General features: G+C 45.3%; 1 protein-coding gene across 1 annotated transcript in view; it reads right to left on the reverse strand.

Annotated features, from left to right (window-relative positions):
* Window positions 1-27,750, reverse strand: part of plxna2 (plexin A2) — a 184,646-nt gene that overhangs the window by 64,162 nt on the left and 92,734 nt on the right. Inside the window, exons 6-13 of the mRNA XM_068597285.1 lie at window positions 22,261-22,361; window positions 13,653-13,776; window positions 10,981-11,134; window positions 7,952-8,048; window positions 5,944-6,058; window positions 3,008-3,208; window positions 2,391-2,487; window positions 1,921-2,120 (exon numbers count right to left, since the gene is read on the reverse strand). Coding sequence (XP_068453386.1) covers window positions 1,921-2,120; window positions 2,391-2,487; window positions 3,008-3,208; window positions 5,944-6,058; window positions 7,952-8,048; window positions 10,981-11,134; window positions 13,653-13,776; window positions 22,261-22,361 — 1,089 coding nt within the window. The remainder of the gene's footprint in view (window positions 1-1,920; window positions 2,121-2,390; window positions 2,488-3,007; window positions 3,209-5,943; window positions 6,059-7,951; window positions 8,049-10,980; window positions 11,135-13,652; window positions 13,777-22,260; window positions 22,362-27,750) is intronic.

The raw sequence follows: 27,750 nt of genomic DNA on the forward strand, positions 1-27,750 counted from the left end.
TGTGTCTGTGTGTGTGTGTGTGTGTGTGTGTGTGTGTGTGTGTCAAGGCCCTTGCACTTGGATAAATCCTGAAGGTGAGACGAACTCTCCCACATGAATGTGCACCTGAGAGCGTAACACACACAGCCATACAGGTGTGCACTCGGGCTGCATTTTAATCACAAGTATGAATCACGAGTCACAATGTTTGGCTTCCTACATTTAATTGAACGCGATCGACTGCCATATTGACGATTTGAGTGCGTGCTTCGCTTGTAGAAAGTCATATCAACGGAAGCGTTTTCCGTAGCGAACGGCACGCCACTAGAGGGCGATGGAGATGTTTCGGCTTCACTTTTTCGCCCGACGGCGGCGTGCAGCCCGTGAAAAATATTCCTGCATGCTGCGGCTGCAGTCCAGCGAAGAGGAGTAATACGTTGCACATTACTCATTGTGACAGGAAGCAGATGGGTAAGAAAAAGGGTTCAGGTGAAGAAGAACCTTATTTTGATGCAAATAGTTTTAACATTAGCAGGAATGCAGCGAAAGCAGCGCTCTGTTCATTTAAACGTGAAAGTGCCATAAAATCAATGAATAATCTCAATAACTAACCGTGATCTCACAATGTATGAGACATAATTGTGGTTTTTACTTTGGCCATACACATTGCAGTGAACACGGAGGAGCGTGCGCTTCTTCTTTTTTTTTAAATAACAAACAAACGAATGCTGTGAAATCGAGAAAGGGATTGAAAAGACGAGACACAAAGTAACCGAACGCTGACACATCTGCAGGCTTCAGGTGGGCCGGCACCCTGGGGAGCTTCTTCCAGGCTGGATCTCCTTCCTCCTGGGTCGAAACACAGGAAAACACAGCAGAGCGGCGCTGCGGCCGCTTCTCCTTTAATACCTGTCCAAGCAAGTCAGACGCTTCATTGCCGACAGTCCTACCGGCGGCGAAGAATAATCCGAGTTTACAGAAGTTAGCGATAGTGAAGATGGTGAGCAAGTCTCACGGTGGAACAGATGTCTTATCGAGCTTGTGATGATGCTAATATTATATTTCATGGGCTTTAATAGTGAAAGAAAACAGTGGGAATGTAATGAGAGGATGTGTTGCCTCGGTTCAGACAGTGCAGCTCAACCTGTGACGCACAACTGTATTTGTCCAGACAAAAACAACAGTTTGAAAACAAATACTTTGTCGCGTTAAATAGCAACACGACAAAGTATACTTTTTTTGTTGTCATAATTATGTTATTTTTTTGTCTTTTTTTATGCTTCTTTCGTGTGTGTCATATTTATGATTTTTTGTGTGTGTCACAATTATGTTTTTTTTTTTGGTAGACTTTTTTTTCATGATTTTTTTTTGGTCATACTTTTTTTTGTGTGTCATAATTATGTTTTTTTTTTGTGACTTGACGTTTTTTTCATTTTTTTTTTTGTGTGTCACAATTATGATTTTTTTTTTTGGTAGACTTTTTTTTTCATGATGTTTTTTGGTCATATTTTTTTTGTGTGTCATAATTATGTTTTTTTTTTGTGACTTGATGTTTTTTTCATTTTTTTTTTTTGTGTCACAATTATGATTTTTTTTTTGTGACTCGACTTTTTTTTCGTGATTTCTTTTTTGTGTCAGACATTTTTTTCCAAAAATTTTCATACTTTTTTTTTTGGCCATACTTTTGTGTGTGTCATAATTATGATTTATGCAAATAACCACGAAAAGGAAACACAAACTGTTTAGTAATCAGTTGCACGGAGAAGGAAAACTGTCCCTTTTGTAGGCTTTAAGGTCATTAATGTGAAGTCCCGCCCCCCTCCTCCTACCCCCCTTCCGGCCTCGTGATCCATGAAGACCGAGAGCAGAGCGGCCGATTATTGCACATTGATTGTCGCCGGATGCGCGTGGGCAGACAGGCAGAGGATTATGGGTACTGACCTCAGCGATGCGTGGGTTGGTGCACTTGACGTTCTTGCTGGACAGGTTGAGCCAGCGGGTGGTGTAAGGGTTGAGGGCGGGGCAGTGATGCCGCAGGGTGCACCTCCCCTCGCCGCTGCACCAGCCGCACTGGAACTTCCTCTCCGCCTTCAGACACGTGCCGCAGCTGTCTCGCTGCGCCGCACACTTGTACAGGTGCACTGTGGGATACGGGAGGCGGATACACACACACACACACACACACACACATCTTATGAAAGAATTCCTTTGTTTGAAGAAAACATACATAGTCTGTCTGCTGCGAGCGAAACATTCCCACAGGTTACGTCTTTGTTCTTTTTTTCTTTATCTCCAATGATGCATATTTTAATAGACACCAGGTGATTACCTAAAGAGATATTTATATCTAAAATGTTGCTTAGACAAGACAAAACGTTAATGCAGATACAGCTTAGGTCCTTTGTTCTTACCTTGGATGCTCTCCGGGTTGTCAATGATGAAGTTGCCGTTCCATACCACCGAGAAATCCACCGGCAGCTCACTGATTTTCATTCCGTCGTAGATGTACTGGAACAGAGACAGGAAACATCGAGGAGGAATTTGAATTCCCATGAGCCTTTGTGGATGCGGCGCTACGTCCTTCCCGATGTTACCTCGACATTTCATCATCAGAGAGCCGACAAAAGTGAGGAACCGGACGGCTGAGCGAGAAGCTGGAGCTTCCCCTCCCGGCCGTGGGAGACGTTGTCCTCAACTGCCTCCCGTGCCCTTAATTCCAGCCTCTGCTTTCGTTGTGCAGAGGGTGTGTAGAGTGTGTGTGTAGAGAGAGAGAGAGTGTGTACGTCTGTAGTTGCTAATGTGTGTGTTGTAGTTCCTCTGGGAATGTATTGCAGGAAGACGTAACATGGCAGCCGCCGGCACTCGTTTTCAACAGCGAGCGGGACGATCGACGGCATTAACATCCGCAGTGTGTTCCTCGCTCATGTACAATGTGCACACACACACACACACACACACAAATAGAAAACCATGCAACGAATGCACGACCGATCTGGACGCAACCGGGATCGCGTCATCCAGAACTCACCGAGCTGTTCTGGCACTGCACGCTGGAGCTGTTGAAGCGCAGCGCGGTGACGCGGTGGCTGACCCCCTGGATGGTGAGCACACACTCGTAGCCCCGCTGGCCCGACTGGGGCTGCGGCAGGTTCCTGGCCTTCAGGGTGATGGGCTTCACCTCGCCGGCCGGGATCAGGATCTCCTCGGAGCGCACCAGCTGGGGGCAGTCCTGCAGGAGACGGAGCAGGAGAGCGAGCGGGCGTCAGCGCCGGCGAGCGGTGGACTGGACCGCGGTGGAGCCGCACATGACTTTTTTGGTCTTTTTTTTTTTTTTTTAGTCATACTTTTTTTTGGGGTCATAATTTTTTTTTTGTCATACTTTTTTTTTTGGTCATATTTTTTTGTGTCATACTTTTTTTTTGGTCATATTTTTTTTTTGGGGGGGGGCACATTTTTTTTCATATATTTTTTTGGGGGGTTATAATTATTTTTTTTGGTCATACTTTTTTGTGTGTCAAATTTTTTTTTGTCATACTTTTTTTTCAGTCATATTTTTTGTCACTTTTTTTGTCATACTTTTTTTTGGGTCATATTTTTTTCGGGTCATAACTTTTTTTGTCATATTTTTTTTGGGTCATACTTTTTTTTTTTGTGTGTCATAATTTTTTTTTTTTTGCCGCCTGTACGATCAAACCCTCATTTTTTTGTCGGGGGGTCATATTTTTTTTTCCATATATTTTTGGGGGTCGTAATTATTTTTTTTGGTCATACTTTTTTGTGTGTGTCAATTCTTTTTTGTCATACTTTTTTTTCAATCATATTTTTTGTCTTTTTTGTCATACTTTTTTTTTGGGCATATTTTTTTTTTTTGTCATATTTTTTTGTGTCATAACTTTTTTTGTCATACTTTTTTTGGTCACATTTTTTTGGTCATACTTTTTTGTCTGTGTCATAATTATGATTTTTTGTGTCACAATTATATATTTTTTGTAGACTTTTTTTCATGATTTTTTTTTGGTCATAATTTTTTTTATTTGTCATACTTTTTTTTGGTCATATTTTTGTGCGTGTCATAATTATGATTCATGCAAATAAGCACAAAAAGGAAACACAAACTGTTTAGTAATCGTTGCGTAAAGAAAGCAGAGAAGGAAAACTCCCTCGTCATGGCGTTAAGGTCAGACTGAAGCTCGGTGAGTGCGGCTCTAATGGAAACACATCTTGAGTTGGAATTTAAAAGTGAGTCATGTGACCTTGGAGAGCTCTGCGCTGATGTCTCAGCATTGAACAACCCATTACCAGGAGTGGAATTTCGTAATGGCTAAATTGGTGAAGAGGATGATTAAATTAGCGCTCGGTGGTTTACGGCGCGAGGCGGCGAGCTCCGAGGTCAACTCGGTTTGCAGTGCGATGTGAAAGCAACATTGGAAAACTATTACGGCGGCGTCACACGCGGAACCTTTGGCCTCGACGGCCTTTTAGTTCTTCATATTCATACATCTTGATTACGCTTAGATCATGGATATGAAATGAAATATTGATCCCATAACAGCACTTTTGCTATATTCTATTAGCTCCTATAGATTAGAGTCGAGAGGGAGGCTGTTATTCATGAAGAAGGAAATGTGCAGCAGTGATGCCCACTGGCCATCTACCACCAAATAGAGCGATTCAAACATGCGCTCTGAAGCACAGGTGCACGATTTGAAAGTAAAACACATATGACAGCAAATACATAAGGACTGTATGTGCAGACATTTTTTGGTCATGATTTTTTTTTTTGTCATACTTTTTTTTTTTTTGGTCATACCTTTTTGTGTGTGCGTGTCATAATTCAGTTTTTTTTTTTGTCAAACTTTTTTTTTTCGGTCATATTTTTTTTTGTCATAATTTTTTTTGTCATACTTTTTTGTGTGTGTATAATTCAGATTTTTTTTGTCATACTTTTTTTTTTTCGGTCATATTTTTTTTTGTCATAATTTTTTTTATCATATTTTTTTGTGTGTGTAATTCAGATTTTTTTTGTCATACTTTTTTTTTTTTGGTCATACCTTTTTGTGTGTGCGTGTCATAATTCAGTTTTTTTTTTGTCAAACTTTTTTTTTTCGGTCATATTTTTTTTTGTCATAATTTTTTTTGTCATACTTTTTTTGTGTGTGTATAATTCAGATTTTTTTTGTCATACTTTTTTTTTTTTTGGTCATACCTTTTTGTGTGTGCGTGTCATAATTCAGATTTTTTTTTTGAACAACTTTTTTTTTTCGGTCATATTTTTTTTGTCATCATTTTTTGTCATACTTTTTTTGTGTCTATAATTCAGATTTTTTTGTCCTACTTTTTTTGTGCTCATACTTTTTGTTTTTTTTTAATTTTAATTTTTTTTTAAAAATTTCTTTGTTGTCATTTTTTCTTTTTTTTTTTTGGTCATACCCTTTTGTGTGCGTGTCATAATTCATTTTTTTTGTCATACTTTTTTTTTGTCATAATTTTATTTTGTCATACTTTTTTTGTGTGTATAATTTTTTATTTTTTTTGTCATACTTTTTTTTTTGGTCATGCTTTTTGTGTGTGTCATAATTCTGATTCTTTTTTTTGTCACATTTTTTTTTTCTTGATCATGATTATTTTTTTATTTTACACACAGAGATACTTCAAGTACTTGGTATCTACGGCACACCACCGACTGGGTCCGAGTGATCCTGTGTCATTGTTAAGACGCGCTGAGCTCAATAGCTCCAAGAGATAATAGATTGTTAATTGCCTCTCCAAAGAACAAGAGCTCTGAATGAGGAATGCCAATTCGGAAATAGAAGAGCTTAGATGGCTTTTTTTAATTCTGAGGATATGCCCGAAGGCTGACACGGAGCAGGATGCAGGCGGGGGATGGTGCAGAGAGAGGGATAGAGAGAGAATTGTGCGTATATGCATGCGTGTGCGTTTGTGCATACGTGTGTGCGCACCAACCTCAGAGGCGTTGACTCGTCCCTCCTGGAAAGAACAGCTGGAGGGGTCATGGGTGCACAAGTTGCGGTACTTGCACCAGTGACAGCGGAAGGCACTGGTCACACAAGACAGACACCTGCATGGACACACACACACACACACACAGGAAGAAGGGAATCAGGCAACATCAGTTTGGTTAAGGAGGTAAGTACCACTGAGGAAATGAGTTCAGATCCCAAGTGGGCAACCTGCTGTTGTTGTGCCCTTGTGGTTGGCACAGCACCTAAAACTGTGGCTGCTGGGACAAATCCTGCCCCCTGCACACATTTTCTACAGCACGATATTAATACTGCGTGTGGTTTTGTGTGAATGTTGGGCTGCATGTTAGCCCTCGTGGGCCTGAATCACACGGAGAAAGAGAGATGAGGAACACTGAGTAATGAGGACAAATAAGACATCGGCGCTGCTTGATCCTGCAATTACCATTAGCCCTGCATTGTTGGAGCCTCGCTGTTATTACCAGCTGTTAGGGGTGCGTGCTTCTGTGTGAGTGTTTGTGCATTTACCATATGTAAGTGTGTGTAGCGGTACGTTATGTACTGCAAGCGGCAGTGGAAGAAATAATCAGATCCATAAGACGAACAAACAGATTCTACCATCGTCACACTGAACTGGAGACACTTTTTTACGCTGTATAATGATATATTTATCTATAATATGCATGTTTGTAATACGTATTCTGTTAAAAATGTGTTTTTTATTCAGTACCAGACCAATGTAGCTCATATAGGGGACGTCCCAGCTAGCGTTAGCGACCCTGTGCGCTACCTACGCTCTGGATGAAAGGATGGAGAGATGAGGAAATACAAAGCGTGGACCAGCCTGAGTCTACAGGACATGATTCTCTCTCTCTCTCTCTCTCTCTCTCTCTCTCTCTCTCTCTCTCTTTCTCTCTCTCTCTCTCTCTCTCTCTAGGACGCCACGGCAAAGGCTTTCAATTGATTTTGAATTTACTACCGCCGCGTATTCACAGTTGTTCGCAGGAGCGTATTTTAATCACACTCGGCTCTCCCCCTCTTCCTCTCTCTCTCTCTCTCTCTCTCTCTCTCTCTTCTCTGAAATACGCTCGAGTAATGCGTACTCGCTTTATTGTTCAAATATTCATCGATGCAAAAAGCATGGGAGGGATCTCTCTGGCGAGCGCATTAATTCACAAGAATGGGGCTGATTCACCTTCTGGCACAGAGAGAGAGAGTCTGTACAGTATGTGTGAAAGAGGGAGAAAGAGAGAGAGAGAGAGAGAGAGAGACGTGACATCATAGCGTATAGCCTCTTTCAAGTGTCCGCATCTTTCTTGGTGTGTTTGAGTACGCGTGTGTGTTTGTCGTCGGCCATTAACGGCGATGATCTGAGCGCCAGCAATGGCTTCCTGTGCTCCTCAGACAGCAGATGGACATAGGACGTTGTAGGGCAGCGAGAGAGAAAGAGAGATAGAGAGACGCAGAATAACAAAGGAGACGGCGGCTGCAACATTTCTCTGTTGCGGGGAGAGTAAAAAGGTAATATGACGATGCTCCTCCTGTGATATCCTGAGTCTTTAAGATCTTTACGTCCAGCACAAACAGGAACAAAGCGAGCGACTGCAGCAAAAAGGCGCTGAGATCCAATCCAGGAACCTGAATTCAACATGACTCGGACGTGGCGGGACTGCCATCGCATGAAAATTGGGCGTGAAATCCCTCCTGATCACCTGTTAGAGGAGCAAACGCTGTGTTGTGTAGCGCAGCAGCATTTCTGAGAAGAAGAAGGCTTCATTAGTGCAACCGTGAAGAAACTTCCTGCGACCGCGCTGAGGGAGCAGTCAGCTATCAGATTGCATTAGTCTTTACACGGGGATATTTTTAGGTTGAGGACAAATTGTAACTAATTCCCAGAGCATTGATCCAACGGTTGTTTTTGGGCCGGCAGGTCTGGGGCATTGTTATGTATTTTTATATAAATGAAAGGAGGAAGAGAAAGAGATACTCACAGCTGGTGGACGCTGCAGTTGTAAAACTTGACCTCTGTGCTGATGAGCATCTGACCCGTCTCCTTAGAGTTCAGCCTCAGCTCGACGCCCGACCAGTCTGAAAGAGAGGAGGCAAAAGATGAACTCGCATTGCGCGCTGTACATAATCACACATTGTGTATCCGGGCGTTGGAGACCAGGCAAAAACTCTTAATTTACTCGTCCGCCTGTACGTTCAAACCCTCATCGATGATCATGAGCTTTGGGTGCGTTGCAGATGAACTTCACTTCCTTTCTAGGTTTTTTATGAAAGTTCCTGAATTATTGGAAGGTCGTTTTTAGTCCTTTTTCTCGATTTGACATCGTTTCCTAAAATTCACCTTTTAAGGCACTTTCATATAAGATACATGCACATGTTTTACATCAGAAAACTGCAGAACAACCTCAGCTACATCTATATCTATATCTAAACAATGAGATAACAGTCTCCTCTTTCTGCTTCACGTCGAACCATATTTTTGCGATGTATTATCGCGAAGATATACATATTTTAAAAAGGTAAACAGTGCCAGCGAGTTAAGAGAAAAACAACTTTGTTCACACATTTAACACGCTCATACTTTGTGTTTGTATATGTGGATGAATTCTCTTTTTTATTCCTTTTTTAAGACCCACTGCCTTCCTGCAACCCAGACCCAGATAAGCCGAGGATAATGGATGGGTGGACATTATTGAATCTCATGCCAATCAGTTACAAGATACATATCTAGAACAGTAGCACTTATTTTATGGTATGACTGCTATTGCATTTGCAAGTGATGTAAAGAGGCTTTTTATCTGATCAAATGTAGTTTTCCTGCTTTTTGCAGGACAGAGTTATGGCTGAGCTCCTGTTCGCTGTGAAAAAAAACAAAAAAACAGCCTCTTATCTTTCCCCACAATCATGTGTGTGTGTGTGTGTGTGTGTGTGTCAGATGACAGTGAGTGTGTAGGAGGCTTGAATGACCCTCCATGCCCCGCTCTCTCTCCACAGCACCTGTTGGGAATCCGGCTCTGTTTCACTTGAGTCGGTGTTCGCGGGCGGGCTCGGCTCACGGCCGACTTCTAGCATTTCAAATGTGTCTCAAAGGATCAGGCAAACAAAGTGGTACAGACTTCTTGTCCACACACAAAAACCCTCCTCGAGGATTTTATTTTTTCCTTTGTGAAGAAAAGTGCCAGCTATTTTTTTCTTTCATGTGAACTCAGTCTGCTATCCTCAAAGTTGTTTCCTAACCTCTCCTTTCAGCCCTTTTTCCTCCTGTTTTAATTTCTCCACCTCCAACATCTTATCTCAATATCTCCGTCTCCTTTTCCCCCTATTGCCACTGCACGATCGATGCTGATGTGCGACAGATATGAAGCTTGCTCGGGGACAGGAGATGGAGGAGGACAGTGTGGAGGTCAGGAGGAAGTGGCCTCAAGGGAATAGTTGTGGAGTGAAAAAGGTGACGGAAGAGGAGGGAAGGTGGATGGATGGATGGAGGAAGGGCTTACCAAGGGGGGGGATTGGCTGACATTTACCTCGGGGAGAACATTCATATTAGTACCTGATGCATCGCTCCCCGTGGGAGCTCTGAGCAAACAGGGATGTCATTTACTCACAGGGAGGAGGATTACCACACCCCCAAAAAACACACAGTGATTTCCCCTGCACTCGGCACATAATACACCACATGATATATTATTCAGGGTGTTTGGCTTCGTCGCCCTGCAGCCATCCCGGCTGGCAAACAACAGGTATTTATTGTCAAATAACAGGTGTTAGCGGTATAATGATATATATGTTTGCAAATAAATGGAAACCCCGAGAGCCTCGGCGGTGTATTTATGGGAAATATGCGGAGAGGAATGCGGGAAAAGGTCATGATATTTTTTTATGAATACTATATTAGAGGTGATTAGCATACATTTATTCCTGGATCCAAACATTGTCTATAGGCATTGTTTAGGTACGATCTCCTCCACTATGAATAATTCACTTTTGTGAAAGGAGCTGATTGCAATGAATCACAACGCGTTGTACGTTTTGTTGTGTGAGTCTATATCAGCTAACAGCAGACCAGCTCCCCGTGCGTTAGCTATGCTACGACGCTAATCCAGCGCATCAACTTCCCCGTCGTCCCCTCGGCTAAACCGGCTCGTTAGACCGCCGCCAATTAATGTGGTAATGTGGTGAAGCTGCAGCTCAGCCACAGGCCGAAGGATCTCGGCCTGAACCCCCGCCGCCGCCGCGCACGCCGCCGCGCACGCCGCCGCCGGCTCTAATGCGGCCCGGCCCGGTGTGCAGCACACTTTCACGGCCAGGAGACTGATCCTGGATCCGTGGGAGCTCGTTACGGAGGCGGCCGCCTTCCCTCAAACTACCAGGGCTGAGTCGATAAAAGGTGTTTCAGGGAGCGGGCGCAGGAGCATGAGGAGCAGGAAGAGAGGACTCATGGGAGGTTGAGTTCAGACGTGTTGAGGTTCACATGGAACCGCTTGATCCGACCAGAGTCAAATATTTAGGGTTTATATTCTTTAACCCATGTGTAAGATGGATTATAAACATACTTATATTAAGTTAAAACCTTCAAACGGCACTGTGTAATCATAGTTTTAAGCGTCTTTACAAATCCACAATGCATTATCAAAATAACCATAACACAATATAAATAATTGTATCATGGTATAATTTCATTATGGCCGGAATCATAGTGTATTATAATTCCCATAATATACATTACAGCAAGTTTTATAATGCATGCATAATTATATCTGAGACTTGGAAGTCATTATGGATCTATAATTATAGTCAAGGCATTTAAAAAAAAATATGTATTAGACGTTATAACTATAATTATGCAGTTCTGGAAGCAGATTATATCACATTGTACTCGTGTTCATGAAGTATTTTAGACATGGGCATCAAAGAAAGTGTCACCAGCATTTATTATGGGAACTACTCATCAGTTTCCATTCACTTGATGGTCGTGTGTGTGTGTGTGTGTGTGTGTGTGTGTGGTCTCTACCTTGGTCGGGGGGGATGATGGGGACGTCCTTCGCACTCGGGGACACACACAGGATCTGGTTGCCGTTGACCTGCCCCTCCACCTCCGTCAGGTTGCCGAAGGAGCAAGTGATGCCGGCCGAAAGGTCCGGCACGTGGCTCACCTTCACCAGCAGCTGCACAAAGGGGGCGGGGCCAATGACACGGCAACATTAACGTGATGTGATTGGCCAAAAAAATACTAGTATTTCAACCAGACATGTGATTCAGTGAGCGATCAATACCGAACTGAAGAAAGGGAAGCGACAGAAGTCACTTTTATTTTTATTTTCTTTCGCTCTGAAGTTCACAAGGACACAAAGATACATGAAACACAAGCAACGCCTCCCTCCACACAAACACACACTGGCACACAATGGCCAGTACATGTGCAAACACACACACACACACACACACACACACACACACATCAGCGTTTGAAGTCATCCTCTGGAGAGCGGTGACACCGGGGCTGCAGCGTTCAGCTGCTCGGGCCTATAAATAAATATATTCTGCGCGCAGGGCGTGTGTGTGCGTGCGTGTGTGTGTGTGTGTGTGTGAGTCTTAGCCAAGAGAGAGGCAGCCTGGATAATTATCATCATGGCATTTCACAGCCTTGTTCCATTAGCTGTTATTTTTGGGCCGCGCCGTTTGAAGTTTCTCTTTGTTTTATCTGCCTCTCGCTAAACGCCGCGGGGCTGCTGGGACGGGCGAGGCAGCCGAGCAGCTTAACTGCAGGTCTCTTCAAGAGACGCTGACTACACGCTGCCTCCCTCGTTAGCTGTAGCTTAGCCTGGTACCCATCCAGAGGACGGATGCTAACCACTTGTCTTCCCCCCCCTGTTTTCATTTCCACCGTGTTTGTGTTACTTTGCTGTGAGGTGTGTGAGAGCGAGCGAGCGAGAGAGAGAGAGAGAGAGAGAGAGATCCTTGATTACGGCAAATCGCGGCAATCAATGTCTTTTTGTGCAACGTAGAATTCCCTCTCACATTAATTAGCGCTCATCGTTTTGTCAAGACACACACACATACAGATAAACACTCAACGCACACAGCGGCAGCGAGACCGCGACAGGAAGTGAACTCGTCTCAGAGAGTTCAGCCTCTGCGTTTGAGTTTTTTGTTAATAATAAAGCTAATTTGATTGTTTTTCGCTGCGTTTCTGTCTCCGTGTGGTCATGGAGTTGTCGGCCCCTGAGGGATTTGTGAACCGTGTGAGTTTGTGAGTGTTTTGTGTGGACGCTCTGGTGGAGATGACCCGGTTGCTGGTGTGTGCAGCGGACATGGAAACAACATGTTTTCTGATAAACTGCTGTTGTAAACGGGACCATGGGGTCGAGTTTACTGAGGGCTGCACACTGAAAGGAGGTTTCTTCCTAAAGGACTGAGGATTTACTCACAAAGAATTGTAGTTTTTGTATTTTTTTTCCAGAGAAATGGTCAGATTTTCATCCAAAGAACCCATTTTTGTAAGAAAGAGTTCTTCAAGGATTGTTGAAAGTACCTGCGTTAAAAGACCTGGACACAAAACTGTGACTGTGAACTTTGCTTTGTGTACGTTGGGCTTCACCACATTAGCCGTGGCCCTTTAAGAGCCTCACGACGTACCCGAAACCCTCGGAATATAGAAGATGTTTTAATAACACTGGGTTGTTGTTCAAACCTTTTTTTTTAAGGGGAAAAACATTCTGGATTGAATCCCAGAAAGGTTTTCTGGGTGAAACTATTCCACCACTGAAGGCTTGTTGGGAGAGCGCCTCAAAGGGGATTCTGGGAGGAAACTTTCACAGATGATTCGAGGTATGAATTAGAGGTTATTTGAGGTTAATCGGGTATACACATCGACAACACGCTGGTGGGATTCAGAGGAGAGTAAACCCATAATCCCATCTATCTAGAAATACACCCACCTCATCACTTACCACTTCACCATATGTGGGGTTCTTGTAACAGCCTCTTACGACCGCCATCTTAACCAAAACACAAGACAATGTGCCTGTGCCGACGATCAAATGTGCAATGTCCAATGTGCAAGTTGAAGAGATCGAGCTCGATGTCTCCATAGAGCTTCGTTGCACTTGTTTTGTCGGACCAAACTGCAAAAATATTACATCTGGGATCTTGTTGTGAGCAATTTCACCTCATAAAATATGGTTAAAAAACTAAATATGGTGGAAAAATGAGGTATCTTTTGTGTTTCAGATGAAATGACCCTTTAAGAGCCTGTGTATTTTAAGACATCCATTGTTGTGCACAACTTGTGCAGGCAGAGCCTTTTCACTGATGCTCTCTCTGCCTGTTTTGGCTCAGTCCATGTGGAGATACTGCGCTGCACTCCGATGCACTCGGACAACTTTAACACCTACACACACACCCACGCAAACATGTCTTGGCACACACATGGACTGCTTTGTACCAAGTGAGCATATGCACAGTGAAACGCCCACGTGGAGCTCTTATGAACCTTCTCGTCTCATGTTTATGCATCAACCGCAATCAAAACTCTGCAAACTGCTTTATGGGATCGTTTTAAAATGTTCTGCCTCCGTACGTGGGAGATGCATATGTTAATGCTTGTTTATAAGTGCAGAGGGTTGAGATTGCAGGTGTTTGCGTTGCAGACCGTATGGAGGGATGGTGCGTGTGTGAACTTACAGGTACGCTGGGCTCTGACACCGCGATGCTGTCCGGATACACGGTGGCCTTCACACACTGGTTGAGGGAGGCGGCGAAGCGGTAAGGCTCATCGGCTCGCTCGCACCGGTTCCTCTGAGAGCAGCTGAGCGGCGAGCAGAGGGATGGACAAGGAAGTATGGTGTTACTGAGACTTGTTTCTGTTTAGCAGGAAGATGCAGAATACAAACAAGACGCTACCAGATGAAGTGCAGCCCTGAGAAGAAGGAGAGAAATCTGTTAAATTAGAGTGTTACAAAAAACTTAACATTAGTAACCTCATGAATGAATACACTTCAGCGCCGGCTAAGTCGTAATAGAAAAGAAAACAGCAACAATACAAAGTAAAGAAATGGTAAATACTCATGTGACAATAAGAGCAGCAATGTGACAGTTTAAGTTGAGGTTGAAAAAGACCATTTGCCATTGTTGTGACAGGCAAAGAGGGATGGAAAGATGGGGATTCAAAATGTCAAAAACACTAGAGGTAAACATTAGAAAAACAAGCATGATGCTACACAACACTGGACGCTTCAGACATCTTTTGTGTTGATAAAAGCTTGTACATTTGACATTCTGGCTGAGTTATGTTGTGCCGTAATATGAACCCGTTTCACTGAAAAAGAGATTACCGTTGTCAAAATGTGTGTTTCATGACACCGAGCAGCTGGCTTCCCTGAAAGGTCTAGCTCCTAAAAGTTGTATAACACAGTCGCGCCATCATGGCCTCCAGGAAGCGATGCAGTCGCACAAACCCCACATCAACACCGGCGGTGCAGCCTCTGCCTCCAGCGGGCAATTTAACACACCGACAACATCACCAACCACGAAGCTCCGGCAATAAGCGCCACGCGGCCGAATGATATCCTTCAACTCTGGACAACTTGCGGTGATGCAACTGGTGCAAATTGCACGCTAGGAAATCCTAATGGCCAGACAGAACATGAAGTACCAACACCCCTCATTAAAAGTCCTCCTTGCTCTTATTCAAACTGTGTGTTCCCTCCATCCCGTCACACCACCGGGCTCCTCACACAGAACCAGTCCGGTGAACTGGCCGTCTGGTCGGCTCTAATTGGACTCCGACGGGTCGGTCGCTGTCCGTGGTGCTGATGCTGCCTCCGCTAAACCCCCGTCCATTCTCCCCCGGCTGCTGACCCTGTGTGTGTGTGTGTGTGTGTGTGTGTGTGTGTGTGTGTGTGTGTGTGTGTGTCAGAGCCCATATCATGCTTCTTAACCACATGCTCTCACACATACTGACTCTGAGCTGCATCTTCATCCACGGCTTCTGTCTGTAATTATGTTGTCAGAAGTTCTCGCCACAGCCAGCAGACTCACATGAACGGGCACAAGCACACTTAGGCTCACACACACACACATATACACACACACACACACACATGTGCACTGTCCTCTCGAGGGATTCTAGAAAGCAGGAAAGTGTAGAATTAGTGTAGTGGTGTGAATCTCCTCACTCTGGCTAGATTTTTCTTTACATTTATTTTTACGAATCATGAACTGGTTTCCCCTTTTCCCCACTTTGGAAACTCCATTTCTACATTTTTACTGCTGATATTAATTGTCGTCCCTCTTCCTTTTACACATTTTGTCAAGCTGTATTTGCCTCATCTCTTTCTCTCAGCCTCTCCTTCATCCTCCTCACTCCTTCACGAGTTGAAATTAGCTCGCCTTTCTCCGGCGAGGTGTCCGCGATGCGGCGCTTCTTCTACCTTCACAACGACGGCGGCGGCAAAATAACACATCGTGTGTTTCCAGGTGTGGACTGCGGCTCCATGTTTTATGCATGTCTCCGAAAGCTGCAACGGTAAAGATGCAAAAAAAAAAAAAAACCTGCTGGGTGGTCATTAACTGACAAAAAGCCCGGCATTGAATTTTCTCACTGTGATTTAAAAAAAAAAAAAAATCATTTCGGAGTCGGAGGGGTAAAGTAAGATGAGAGCGCGGCGAGGGGAATTTGGCAGCGGGGGTGGGGGGGGCGTGAGGGTTGGAGCGGGGGGGGGGGGGGGGGCAGGATGGCTGCTGTTGCCATGGTTTCAGGAGACGGCCATTATCTCTGTGTAGTTAGAAACTGACCCCTTGCCTCTCTCATTAGCTGAAGTGCATGCCACTGAGTGTTGACTAGAATCCTGCCTCCCTCATATTCCCCCTCCTGACCTCCTCTCCTGTATCCTCCCCTCCCTTCCCTCCTCCCCCCTCCCTTATCCTCCAATCGGGCCCTGGCCTGTCACTCAGTAGCTTCGCCGATGCTTTGTGTCCATCACTCACATTCCTGAGGGAGGGGCTCTCGCAGGAGGAATAAGGTGTTTAAAAAGGTGCTGCGCAAATTGCAGAGACAAACAGAAACTCTTGCACACACAATTCCATGTATATATATATATATAAATATGTGCACAGATTGGCAGAACACACGCACGGCGTTCTTTGGGTCCGTCTCCTGTAATAAGGAGCTGTTTGCCCTCCGGCGGCTGCTGGAAGCCTCGAGTGTTGAGCCCTGTCCGCGGTGCTGGAGGAGCTCGCCGCTCGCACTGCTATTATTACTCGTCTCTGGCATCTACGGCTCGTCTGCAGGGGACGAAGCACGAAGGCAGTCACATGCCATGCAGACATGGAAGGTGCAAGTGAGAAAAGATGAAGATAAATACTGTGTTTTGTTGTCTCCGGTGCGTGTTGTGTGGGCTGCACTGGTGGAAACAAAACGCCTCGACACACGTTTGCACTAAACTTTCTCTAATGTGCAGAGTAATTTGCAGAGTGCAAAATAACATTTTACACAACGGACCAGAGAGGTGAGCAGAGGCCAAACCTCAGGGTCGGTTCGTCTCTGCAGCTTTTAAGCTTTTGACGAACAACCGGACTGATGAACACACACACACACACACACACACATCCATTCACATGACTACAAACAGACTCAATCACCACAGACTAATTATACACACACTCAAACATGCATCCACATAAACGTGAACAGACACATACATAATAACCATAAAATAATGCAGTCCCTCTCAATAAATCTTTCATACATTTACACACACACTCACTCACACACATTCTTCTATCCCTCCTCCTCCTTCCCTCGCCACATCTAAGGACTTCAATGGAAGTGTGGAGGACTGTCTGATTGCAGCTCTCGTCGTGAGTACCGTGTTTAAAAAAAAAAGAGAGAGAGAACAGAGGGGGGAGCCATTTTAAAATCACCGTCCTTCCCTTTTGCCAGAGCCAGACCCCGAACGCCACGGAGAAAAGGAGGATGACAGCGGAGAACAGATGGGGTTGTGGAAGTAGAAGTAAAGGTGATGCATGATGAAGGTACAGTGAAGAAGAACTGGATGCATATTGAATATTTGATGGCGTGATTTGATATTGTGAAGTGGAACCTCTGGTGCACACGTTTCAACAGAAACACGTGTTAACATGAACACGTATGAAGCCTCTGACTCCCCAAAACATGAAGAGAGGAATGCTTATGTGAGCAGTGATGTCTACACACACACACACACACACACACACACACACACACACACACACACACACACACTTCATTTAGAGTTGTGTCCTCATTCTGAGTGATTCGGACTAACTGTTGCATCCCTAAGGTGTGAGCACATTCATTTAAATGCATACCACAGGAGGGACGTGAAGGAGGAATAATGCAAAATATTTCACTTTCAAACCACCACACAGATGCTTAAACTCCACATTGCCACGTGTGCTCGGGTTTTATACATGAGGGCGCAGTTTGAAACCCAAAGTCGAGCACAGTTCAGTCGAGCAACTCATGGTCGGTCTCTCAAGGCGACCGTTAACGTCACGGCAGGACGGCAGAGCCCAACAGGACACAGAGCGCCGCACGGCCTCAGCCCGTTCACTTCATCCTTCCCATAGATCTCAAGAAGACTGAGGAAGATCTGAGTCAAGCACACGTACAGGTCCATGCAAATGAAGCCAGGCCCTGTTCAAGGTATTGGGTAGAGGGTAAAGGAAAAGAGAGGCAAGATGAAGGGAGGAAGAGAGACTACTGCTCGCTGCTCTGCTCTGCAGCAGCTGTACAGCTTTTTCCTTTGCGTGGGCTGAGCAGGGAGAAAGAGCAGCGCGGCGATGGAAGCATCTCCAAGAGAAAATGAGCGAGCGAGCAAAGGTACAAACACGCCGGAGTGTTTTTTAGGATCATTAACCGTATTATATGCAGCCTGCCCACTTCTGCACATACTGGTGCCAACGCGTAGTCGCTCGATGTGCCGAGGAATCTACGGAAATATTGATGGACCCGCACGTCCGCGATCGATATCTCATTAGGCACAATTGGGAAGATGGATGCGGCTTCTCTCCCTCTCTCTTTCTCTCTCCCCGACTGCTAACGGTGGCTAACGCTGATGAGTCTCGGCCGTTAGACTCACGCGCGGCCTGACGTCCAACGGCGGGCCGAAGCGGCCATTTTCATCGCCGCGCTTAATCGTTGTCGCCGCTGCCGAATCAGAGAGGAGATTTTTACAGGTCGGCGTTTGACGTAATTTGTCGCAATAGTGACGAACGCGTCGTGTCGAGGAACCGTGGCAGTTTCAGCCTGGGAGGCAGACGCCCTGTCAAGATGGAAGAGGACGCTTCAGACGTCGCTTGTTCATATCACGTCATAGTTAGCGCTGGCTCAGGCTCGCTATCGGCCTCAGATGCTGCAAGACTTCCTATGATGCATTGAGCTCCTCTCTCTCTCTCTCTTTATGCATTTATGTCCTATTAGTGCATGTTGCTAACCTCCTCGCCTCGCAGGTGTGGATTTCTTGCCAGTGATACCTCAGTTTTTGCTCATGGGAAAATGTTGCACTTAGAAAAGTAGGGCTGCTAACAGGTGTATGATTTTAAGTTGACACAACGCAGGAGAGCATCACTTTACAACATACACAACCATGTCTTAAAGTCTTAGCTTCTTTCTCTTAAATCACGTGTTATTCTGCTTAAACGCTTAAACGCTGACTCATTCTCTGCAGGATCCGACTACACCTGCAGCCCTGAGCTGTCATCCACGTCCTGTAAATACTACTGCGTCTACTTCTCGAGTCAAGATGTAATTCTTAATCGTGATATTGAAACACGCCGTGCTGGTCGACGGCTGACCTTGGCACTCGATCCTCATCTCAGCCCCTCTGGACAGACATCAAGACTACTAATCCTGACAAATCTGAGCAAAAAAAATCTCTCATCTTCTCCGAGAATGTGTGAGCGAGCGGAGGTACAACGACGGAGCGACGTGGGACATTTTTTGAGATGGAAAAGCCTCTTTTGGAGCACGCTTAGACAGCTAATCTAACCGGGATGAGAAGCAGGATGAGGAGAGGGAGGGAGGGAAAGATGGAGGGGGGGGGGGGCAACAGAGAGAAATCGCCACAGCTCCATGTTTTTGGATCGTGGTCAGACGGAGACTGAACGACCCGTTCACAGGATTTTGACTGAAGAGCGCTGGAGATGATGAGCTCCCCCTTTGAGCTGCAATCAAAAATGCTGCTCGGTCTTGTGGGCCGATGAGTGTGCGGCATCAAACACCCTCTCTCTCATTCTTATCCCTCTCTCTCTCTCTTTTTCTCCCCCCCCCCCCCCCCCTTCTCATTCTTTGTGCATTCAGCGGATGCCTAGCAGCTGCTGGTAATTAAAGGACTTTAGAGGCTCACACCACACCGAATCAGACGAAGAAGAAAGCGAGGAGAAAGACAGAGGAGGGAGGGGGGGCAGAGACGCCACTCCTGACCAGCTCACCGCCTCCTTCGGCATTCTCTCCTCCTCATCATCGCTAAAACCAAGCTAATGTCTTTCTGTGTTCCTAATTAGCCACCTTAGAACGCTGCACTTCAATGAGACATAAAGGCACGATGGAGGGAGGAGAGAGGGAGGGGGGGGGGGCACAATGGTTGCAGGAGAAGAGGATGGATATTGTGGATGGCAGCTGTAGAAGGAGGGGTAGGGCTGGGGGATCAAAGCGAGAGGTGTTTATGTGCGGCGAGCTAACCATCTCTACAGCTTCTTCCAGAGGGGCGAGAGTCTAAATGTGAGACACCGCAGTGAGCGGAGAGGAGATGAGCGGCGTACCTGGGATGCTAGCTGAGGGAGGTGTGCACACCAACATGGGAAAAAAGGGCGGGTGGGGGGGGGGAGAGATCATTTCAATAAAACCAACAATGGTTTCGGGGAGAAGAGGGCAGGAGGAAGCGGCAGCATCGCAGCTGTAGACGACACCGCGGCTGGCAAGAAATGCAATTTTGTGGCGAGTGGGAAGACGGCAGCTCTTCAGCAGAAGGGTGCAGCTGCTTTTCTCCAGCAGTAATCGACAGATACTTATTACTGCTGCCACTGCGACTAATAACATGTGTTTGTGTTAGCAGCTTTCCCCGCCGTGCTTTTGCAACAAAGCCAAATAGACGAGGGACACAATGGAACGGAGGTAATTGAAGTCACGGTGAAGGTTTGATACTCGCGGGTTTGACACTCGGTCCGGCCGCAAACCTTCCCCAAAGTTTGCGTTCAAATCTTTTAACCGCTGATGACAATAATGAAAGTAATTAGCATCCAGATACTTCTTCCTACTCTTGGTGATGTTGCACATCTGTGCAGTCACACCGCTGCAGACCCACGGGGATTGTTGGATTTTTAACTTTGCTCCGCCATTCGTCGTGTTTCAATTAAAAACCATGAACTTCCGCATAAATAAGTACCTGTTTCTATCAACTAACATGCAAGCAGTCATAAAGGATTTGACACTATTACATAATGAATTGAGCAACTGCAACGCTGATACATCAACTACTCCTCATGCATGATGAGTTTTCCTGATCCATATGTTCCCTGACATGGTTTTATCAGCTGCTATTATAGAGAGAAAGGTGACCTATTGAAGAAACATACAACCCAGACACTACAGCGCTATTATATTTACATGTAGAGGCATGTCATTGTGTTTGGCAACATGCAATAGATGCTTTGTTTGCAGTAGAAGGAGCTGCAAGGTCACAAAACGTGTTTCTCTCAGACAGATTTGCATCTTTTCCTTTTCCTAAATTACATTTCTGGCCTTTGCTTCTTGTTTATAATGCACGCATCACCTGAGGAGGCCCACTACTCTTTCCGTCAACTTATTTTCCTCTCTGCGGCAGCTCAGCCAGAGTGACAGGGGTCCCGCCACACACTGGCTGCAGGGTCAGGACAGAGGGAAAAGGAGGGGATGAGGACCAGAGGACGGGCGGCAGGACGGTCCACTGTGTCCAGAGAACAGATGGCTGATCTGACGTGAGCTGCAGCGCTGACCTTTTTCCTCCCTCCGCCGTGCGGTACAGCGGTCCACGCAAGTGTTTGTGCATGTTCCTTTAAAAAAATCGAACCCACACACACTCACACACACACTCCAGGAAGGCACTTGCACACTAAACAGCTGTTCCCACCTCACAGCTGCTTTCACCATAACGGTTTAAAGCATCGCCACCTTTTAACGCGCCGTGGATTTGAATCCGTACTAACGAATATGGCTCCATCACCCGACCACACCTACCAAAAAACTCATGCGATTAACAGCAAAGCACAAAGGCTAATGTTGTGGTAAACGATCTCAGTGTGAAGGCACGCAGACGGCAAAGAACATAAAGCTCGAGCCGGCCCTTCCCGTATAAACCTCCGCTGAATTACCTTGTCACCAGGCAATTATTTGTCCTGTCCCAGCTTTTTGGAGTGATGTAAATTACTTTAAGTGCACTTTGCAGGGGCCGCCATCACGATAATGATGATTGCGGAGGGGCTGTGACACACACACACACACACACACGCACACACATATTCAGCTATACCTTTAGAGAGAGAGGGGCTGCATTCAGGGGATGCTGTAAGTGGGGAATTCAACACACATCAGCTAAGAAGAAGAAGAAGCTTGGACTGATGAGAGAGAGTGTGTGTGTGTGTGTGTGTGTTTAAGAAACAAAGAGGGGGGGGGGGGTGATGAAGACAGAGCTGAATGGCTTCTGGCTTCTTCATCTTGTGTCCCCGACGTGCTCGCTCCATCATATCATTGAACTACAGTCAGTTTAACTTACAGATGAGGATCACAATGGATGACTCGTGTACGCAAAATGCAATTTTTACCACCTGGTTTTCTCGAAGTTAGTCCTGTGGCAGTTACACTTCAGTTCCAGCAGGTGTCACTCATGGCTTCCATGCTAATTGTTAAGGCAACAGCGGGAGGTAAACATGGCCCTAACTTGCTCTGGATCAGGCTCAATAACTATAAGCGTCACCAGATGTCCAGTAAACATGCATACAGGCACAGAAAAATGGAAATATGATTTTACTTTTTGGGTATTTTGATGTCATTTCCTCTTAATATCAAGTCCTGTTAATACAGAACCAGCTTTGCAACTCTGAGGCAAGACTACACAACCATTTCCACACAGTCTTCTATCCTCAAACACATTCGCAGAATATAAACACGTCTGCCTTTGTGTGAGGAAATCTGCGTAGCCATTTTTTGGGGGATATTGTCGAGCCACAACATTGCGTGTAAAGTATCTGCAGACTGATAAAGAGGGATACTCACATGTTATGCAGGACGCACCAGCCGCAGTGCGGGTCACCTGAGCTCAAGCACTCTCCACAGGTGGCGTACTGCTCACACGACTCGATGGGGACCTGGGTCACCTGAGATCACACGAAGGAATCAAAAGGTCAGAGGTCAAACGTCACAAAGAAAGCGAATCACACACCAGCAGATGATTAAACACGCATTTGCTCGTCCACATAGATTGAACACAAACAAACAACATGGAGGAATGGGGATGATGTCCACTCAAATGTGTGTGTGTGTGTGTGTGTGCAGACGTCAACTGCACAGGCAACTGTTTCCTTTATCTTAAGCCAGAGGAACAGTCGTGAGCAGGTGGGATCAGTTGGCCAGAGAAAGCTGTCGCTCTGCCATCAGTAGGCTCTTGTCTGCACCGAGGCATCTGTCCACCTGCTGCAGCCTGCGTGTGTGTGTGTGCTATCACACACACACACACGTGCAGGAGCGTCGCCACACACACACACACACACTCTTCTCAAGCCTAAAACGAAGAATGACGGGGACATTTTTCACCAGCTTGCTTCATTTTCGTATTAGAAAAGTGGGAACAAACGGATAAAAAAACCCTTAAGTGTCATTTTTGTCCCCCGTTTGTCGAACGATCGACTTCATGAAACAAATAGGCGATTGCGGCGTATTTGTAAAAAGTGAAAAAGTGATTAGTTGCGTAGTTCTGCGAGCTGTTCTTTGAATAAATGAACGGAGCAGAGGATTCAAAGCGGCGCGTGTTGAAAGTGTCAACAGCAAAGTATTTGAATAAGCACGTTCGGCACAAAGCAAACACACTCCACACCCAGCGAGCGCGCTACGCTAATCCACGCTAGCGGTCGCACCGCGATCATTTCGACGGAGAACAAACATCCGACGCGCTCGTGCGATCGACGTTGAATTCACAGGAAACACAGGGTTGATAATGTACACGATGTGAAGGAAGTAGAGAAGCACTTCATCATCAGATCGTCACCCATCTCAGCTCGCCAACTCCTGAGTGTGTGTCAGCTGAGTTGTTGTGCGATCCGCAGGCTGGGCCTTTTTTTTTTTTTTTTTTTTCTTCTTCAGCTGCTACATAACATGCTCTCATCCGTCTGTCAGTTACATGTAATGAGTGTGTGTGTGTGTGTGTGTGTGTGTGTGTGTGTGTGTGTGTGTGTGTGTGTGTGTGTGTGTGTGTGTGTGTGAATCTAGCTGTGTGTCTGTCTGTCTGCCAGACAAGGTTCTGCTCGGCCACATGGCGCTCAGTCTGTCTGAGGAAGAGGTCTGTGCGATCTGGAGGTCAGTGTGTGTGCGTGTGTGTGTGTGCGTGTGTGTGTGTGTGTGTGTGTGTGTGTGTGTGTGTGTGTGTGTGTGTGTGTGTGTGTGTGTGTGTGTGTGTGTGTGTGTCTTTAAGGGTCCGGGCGGTGGGGCTAGCCTGGTCATATACCTGCATCTCAGTGTGTCAGCAGGAGTGAACTCACACAGCACCCATACACACACACTGCCACACACAGACACACACAGACACACACACTGCACAGCATAATGACCAGATGCAAGAGATGAGTAAGACTCCGATACTGATTCATTTTACAATTGGCCTTGTTGGGTAATGACAGCGCTCTGACAGTGTGTGTCCTGTTGTGTGTTGGAGTGACTGTGTGCAAATAACACATTTTAAGTGTTTATCAAACCGCATGCAAATTGCCCATAACTGTGTGTTATTAATTGCTAATAGCACCATGGGCTGCAACTAACTGTCAGCTATAGGAATAGATAACAGCTGGGTGTCCATCAAGATACTTTCTTTATTACAACACATCAAATTAAAAAGAAACAGCTGACAGCAAAATGTGGAACGTGCGCCGATTATTGCAAAAACGCTGTCGTTGGCAAAACTGTCGGTTTCGACAAAGCGCTGCAGGAACGAGTCCAAACGCGTGGATACGAGTTTGTATTTTGGCTCTTTTCGGTTCCCTCGTCGATAAGTCAGAGAGCTTTTTGAATGGATTTGTGATTCAACGCCTGAAATACAATCTGCGGTTCGCACAAAAGTTGAACATTTTGTCCCACAATGTAAACTATTGAAGTAAATGCTTAAAAAAGCTGCAACTCCTGAGCATCATCTCGCTGACTTTTAGCTATTTAACTCAAACAAATGCATTCATGCTTGAAAGAAACACAAAAGTGGTTGTTGAAGAAAACATGGAAGTATAGTAAACGTTTACCTCAGAGCTTATTTACTGCAATAATCCTTAAAACCTCGAGGGCCACGCTGACTTCACGGTCGGCTGACAGGTTCACGTCGACTCTGCGGCGCTCTCCATGAGGTCCGGCCTATTTTTTTGTGTGTCTTTGTTTTGTCTTTGCTTCCTCAAAAAGCTCAATAACCCTCCACCTGTCTGCCTGCTGGTGCTAAACCCGGCGGCAACAGAGAGAGAGAGACGGGCCCAAGGGACAAAGAAAGCCATTGACACGGTGGGACGTCAACAGTCCCTGCTCTACGCTGCGGACACTCCTGTTAGATTAACCCCCTGTCACCTCAACAAACTCTATGTGTGTGTGTGTGTGTGTGTGTGTGTGTCGTCTAGCTTCAGGACAAACAGGTGGCATGCTGTAATGAGCTGCAGACAGGGTCACATCAGCAGCAGAAGCTGCAAACAAGCCCACCAGAAAACGCTGGTTGGAAACAGTCTCAAAGCGAAGCCCTCTTAAACCCCCCCTCCCACACACACACACACACACACACACACACACACACAAAAAGGTTTCAAATCCTTCCCCAAAACGTGTCAAGAGGCTGACGAAACTTTTGTAGTGTAACTTTCACAGATGCCCGGCCATGAAAGGGTTACAGTGAGGAGACAGCTGTCAGCGGGGGGGAAAGTCAGGGACAGACAGACAGACACACACACATACACACAGACACACACACAGCCCGCTGTTGGCTGACACAAACGGAAACACACATCGATAGGGGGTAATATAGACGGAGAAGGAAAAACCAGCACATGAGAACTGAAAAAGGACAAAATAAGACATAACCAGTGTGTATCGCTGTGCTGTATATACTGTGTGTGTGTGTGTGTGTGTGTGTGTAAGAGAGAGAGCGCATGGATGTTGAGACCAGCATGGGCCGGCAGTGGAGGTGAGGGTTGTGGGGGGATCACAGCAGCTGTTGCCCAGCACACGCTACAGTCACTCAACACAGCAGGGCTGCACAATGAAGCCCCTTCTCCCACTGCGTGTGCATGTGTGTGTGTTTGTGCATGTGTGTGTTTGTCGGCACACATGCACGGCGCCATAGCGGATGTGCAGATTGTTGTTGCCTTGCTTTTCAAGGTATAGACAAAGAAACCGCGACTGATATCGCCTTCCCCCCACTTTCTCTGCAATCCCAACACATCCATGCAGCCGCGTCCGAGCCGCAGTGCTGTGCTCCGGTAAATCAATGCTAATACAATTCCTGCTTAAGACGGCCTCAGCGGGGGGTTTATTCAACCAGAGAGGGCTGCAGCGGAGTCGCTACCGGAGCACTGACTGACAGCCGAGGGGTTAAAACAACAGCTTCTTCTCTTTCAAAGGCCGATGCTGAATGGGCTGCAGCTTCCATTATTATTGTCTGAACTCTCGCGGTGTCTTCTCTGTTACTGAACCCTGTGGGGAGTCGGGCTCTAAGCCAAGCCGTGCTTTATGTTTTTAGCCCTAACATGATGTAAAGTCCTGGTGAAATGAAAGAGAACACAGTTTTGAATCCAGTGTCCCTGTGTTAATTGTTGTTAAATGCCAAATATGCAAAAAACAACTCAGTGAATGGAATCTCTTCTTCGTCTTTGAAACGGTTTCAAATGTTTGATGATTCATCTCGCACTCAGGGGTGTTGTTAATAAAAAAAAGAATTACAACATTAGGTGACACTCTGTGATGTAAAATTGCACTTTATCGTTGGATCTCAGTCGCTCACGGAGCAACGCGGCGAAGACAGGGGAGGCGTGTCGAGGGAGAAGTTAGCAAAAAATGTCGCTTTCTGTTTCCAAAACAACTTTTTTGTTTTCAACTCCTGCAAACGCGGCGAGGACAGCGTTGATCTGCAGGTACACGACAACGCTCCCTCATCCTCCTCAAATGACTGAACAACAGGTTGATGGAGGCACGTGTGTGTGTGTGTGTGTGTGTGTGTGAGAGTGTGTGTCCTCCGGAGCTCCGTATCGCGCTAAACTCTAAGCCGGCCTGTTTGTAAGCGGTCCAATCAAATGTGAAGGATTTGTTTTAAATCTCTCTTGTGACTGTGCGGCGCTGAAATATTCAGTTTCACTGGAGGAAACGTCACAGTGTGCAGAGCGAGAGACACTCCAGCTTACGTTTCACTGGGAATTTAAGACGGCTTGTTTTTTTTTAATCCAACCCTCTCGAGTCATTTGGGACGATACCAATATGAGAAATATCATCGTGTAGATTTCATGAATAACGGATGTCAGTCGTTCTTGTTGCAGTTGAGAAACAACACAACCCAGAGAGGTGGTAGTGTTGTCACAGAGAGCGACGGGCGGGTATTGCATAATAAACATGGAGGTAAAAAATACACGGGATGATAAGATTCTAACTGCACATTTTTTACAATGCTATTTTTGGCCACCTGTGAATGGAGGATACACTGTAAAAAACGCATTGTTAAATAATTGACAGTTATTAACTGGCAGCCTTTTTTTTTTTTTAAACAAGTGGCCGTCCACTTTTTTTATTTATTAAAATAAATAATAATAATAATAATACAATTTATTTATTTATTTTCCTTTTTTTATTTTATTTTTTAACTGGCAGTTAGTTTTTTTAACAAGTGGCCGTCCACTTTTTTATTTATTAAAATAAATAATAATAATAAAATTTATTTTTTATGTATTTATTTTCTTTTTTTATTATATTTTTCAACTGGCAGTTAGTTTTTCAAGTAAAAATATAGAATAAAAATATAATACAGTATATATCAGATTATTAGTTACTGTCATTTTCTACAGTACTTTTTTGGGTGCAATTATTTTTTTACAGTATATTCTTGGTTACTGTGATTTTACCACATCACTACCGTGTTTTACCATATATATATATATATATATATATATATATATATATATATATATATATATATATATATATACACAGTAAGGCTTTGACTATTGTAATATTTAAATGAATACACAGTATTTTACTGGGAAATACTTTACAGTAGGTTACTGCTCACAAACAGTAAATTTCACAGGGTTTTTTTTTACAGTGCAGCCTGCTGCTCTGAGACCCGGCCATGCCGACTGTGTCTGTGTGATGGATGGGGCACAGGGGCAGGATATATAAAAAATAAATAAAAAGGAGGCATAAAAGCAGGACAGAGCCGCGTGGAAGCGAGCCCATTGTTTGGTGCTCTGATGAGACCCGTTTGGTCTCCGTGGTGCCAGATGTGTTCTCGCCGTGCTGAGCCGGAGAGAAAGCAGCAGAAAG

Source organism: Clinocottus analis, unplaced genomic scaffold (genome assembly GCF_023055335.1).
Source record: "Clinocottus analis isolate CAN_PGR_092001 unplaced genomic scaffold, fCliAna1.0.p SCAF_4, whole genome shotgun sequence".
Taxonomy (NCBI): Eukaryota; Metazoa; Chordata; class Actinopteri; order Perciformes; family Cottidae; genus Clinocottus; species Clinocottus analis.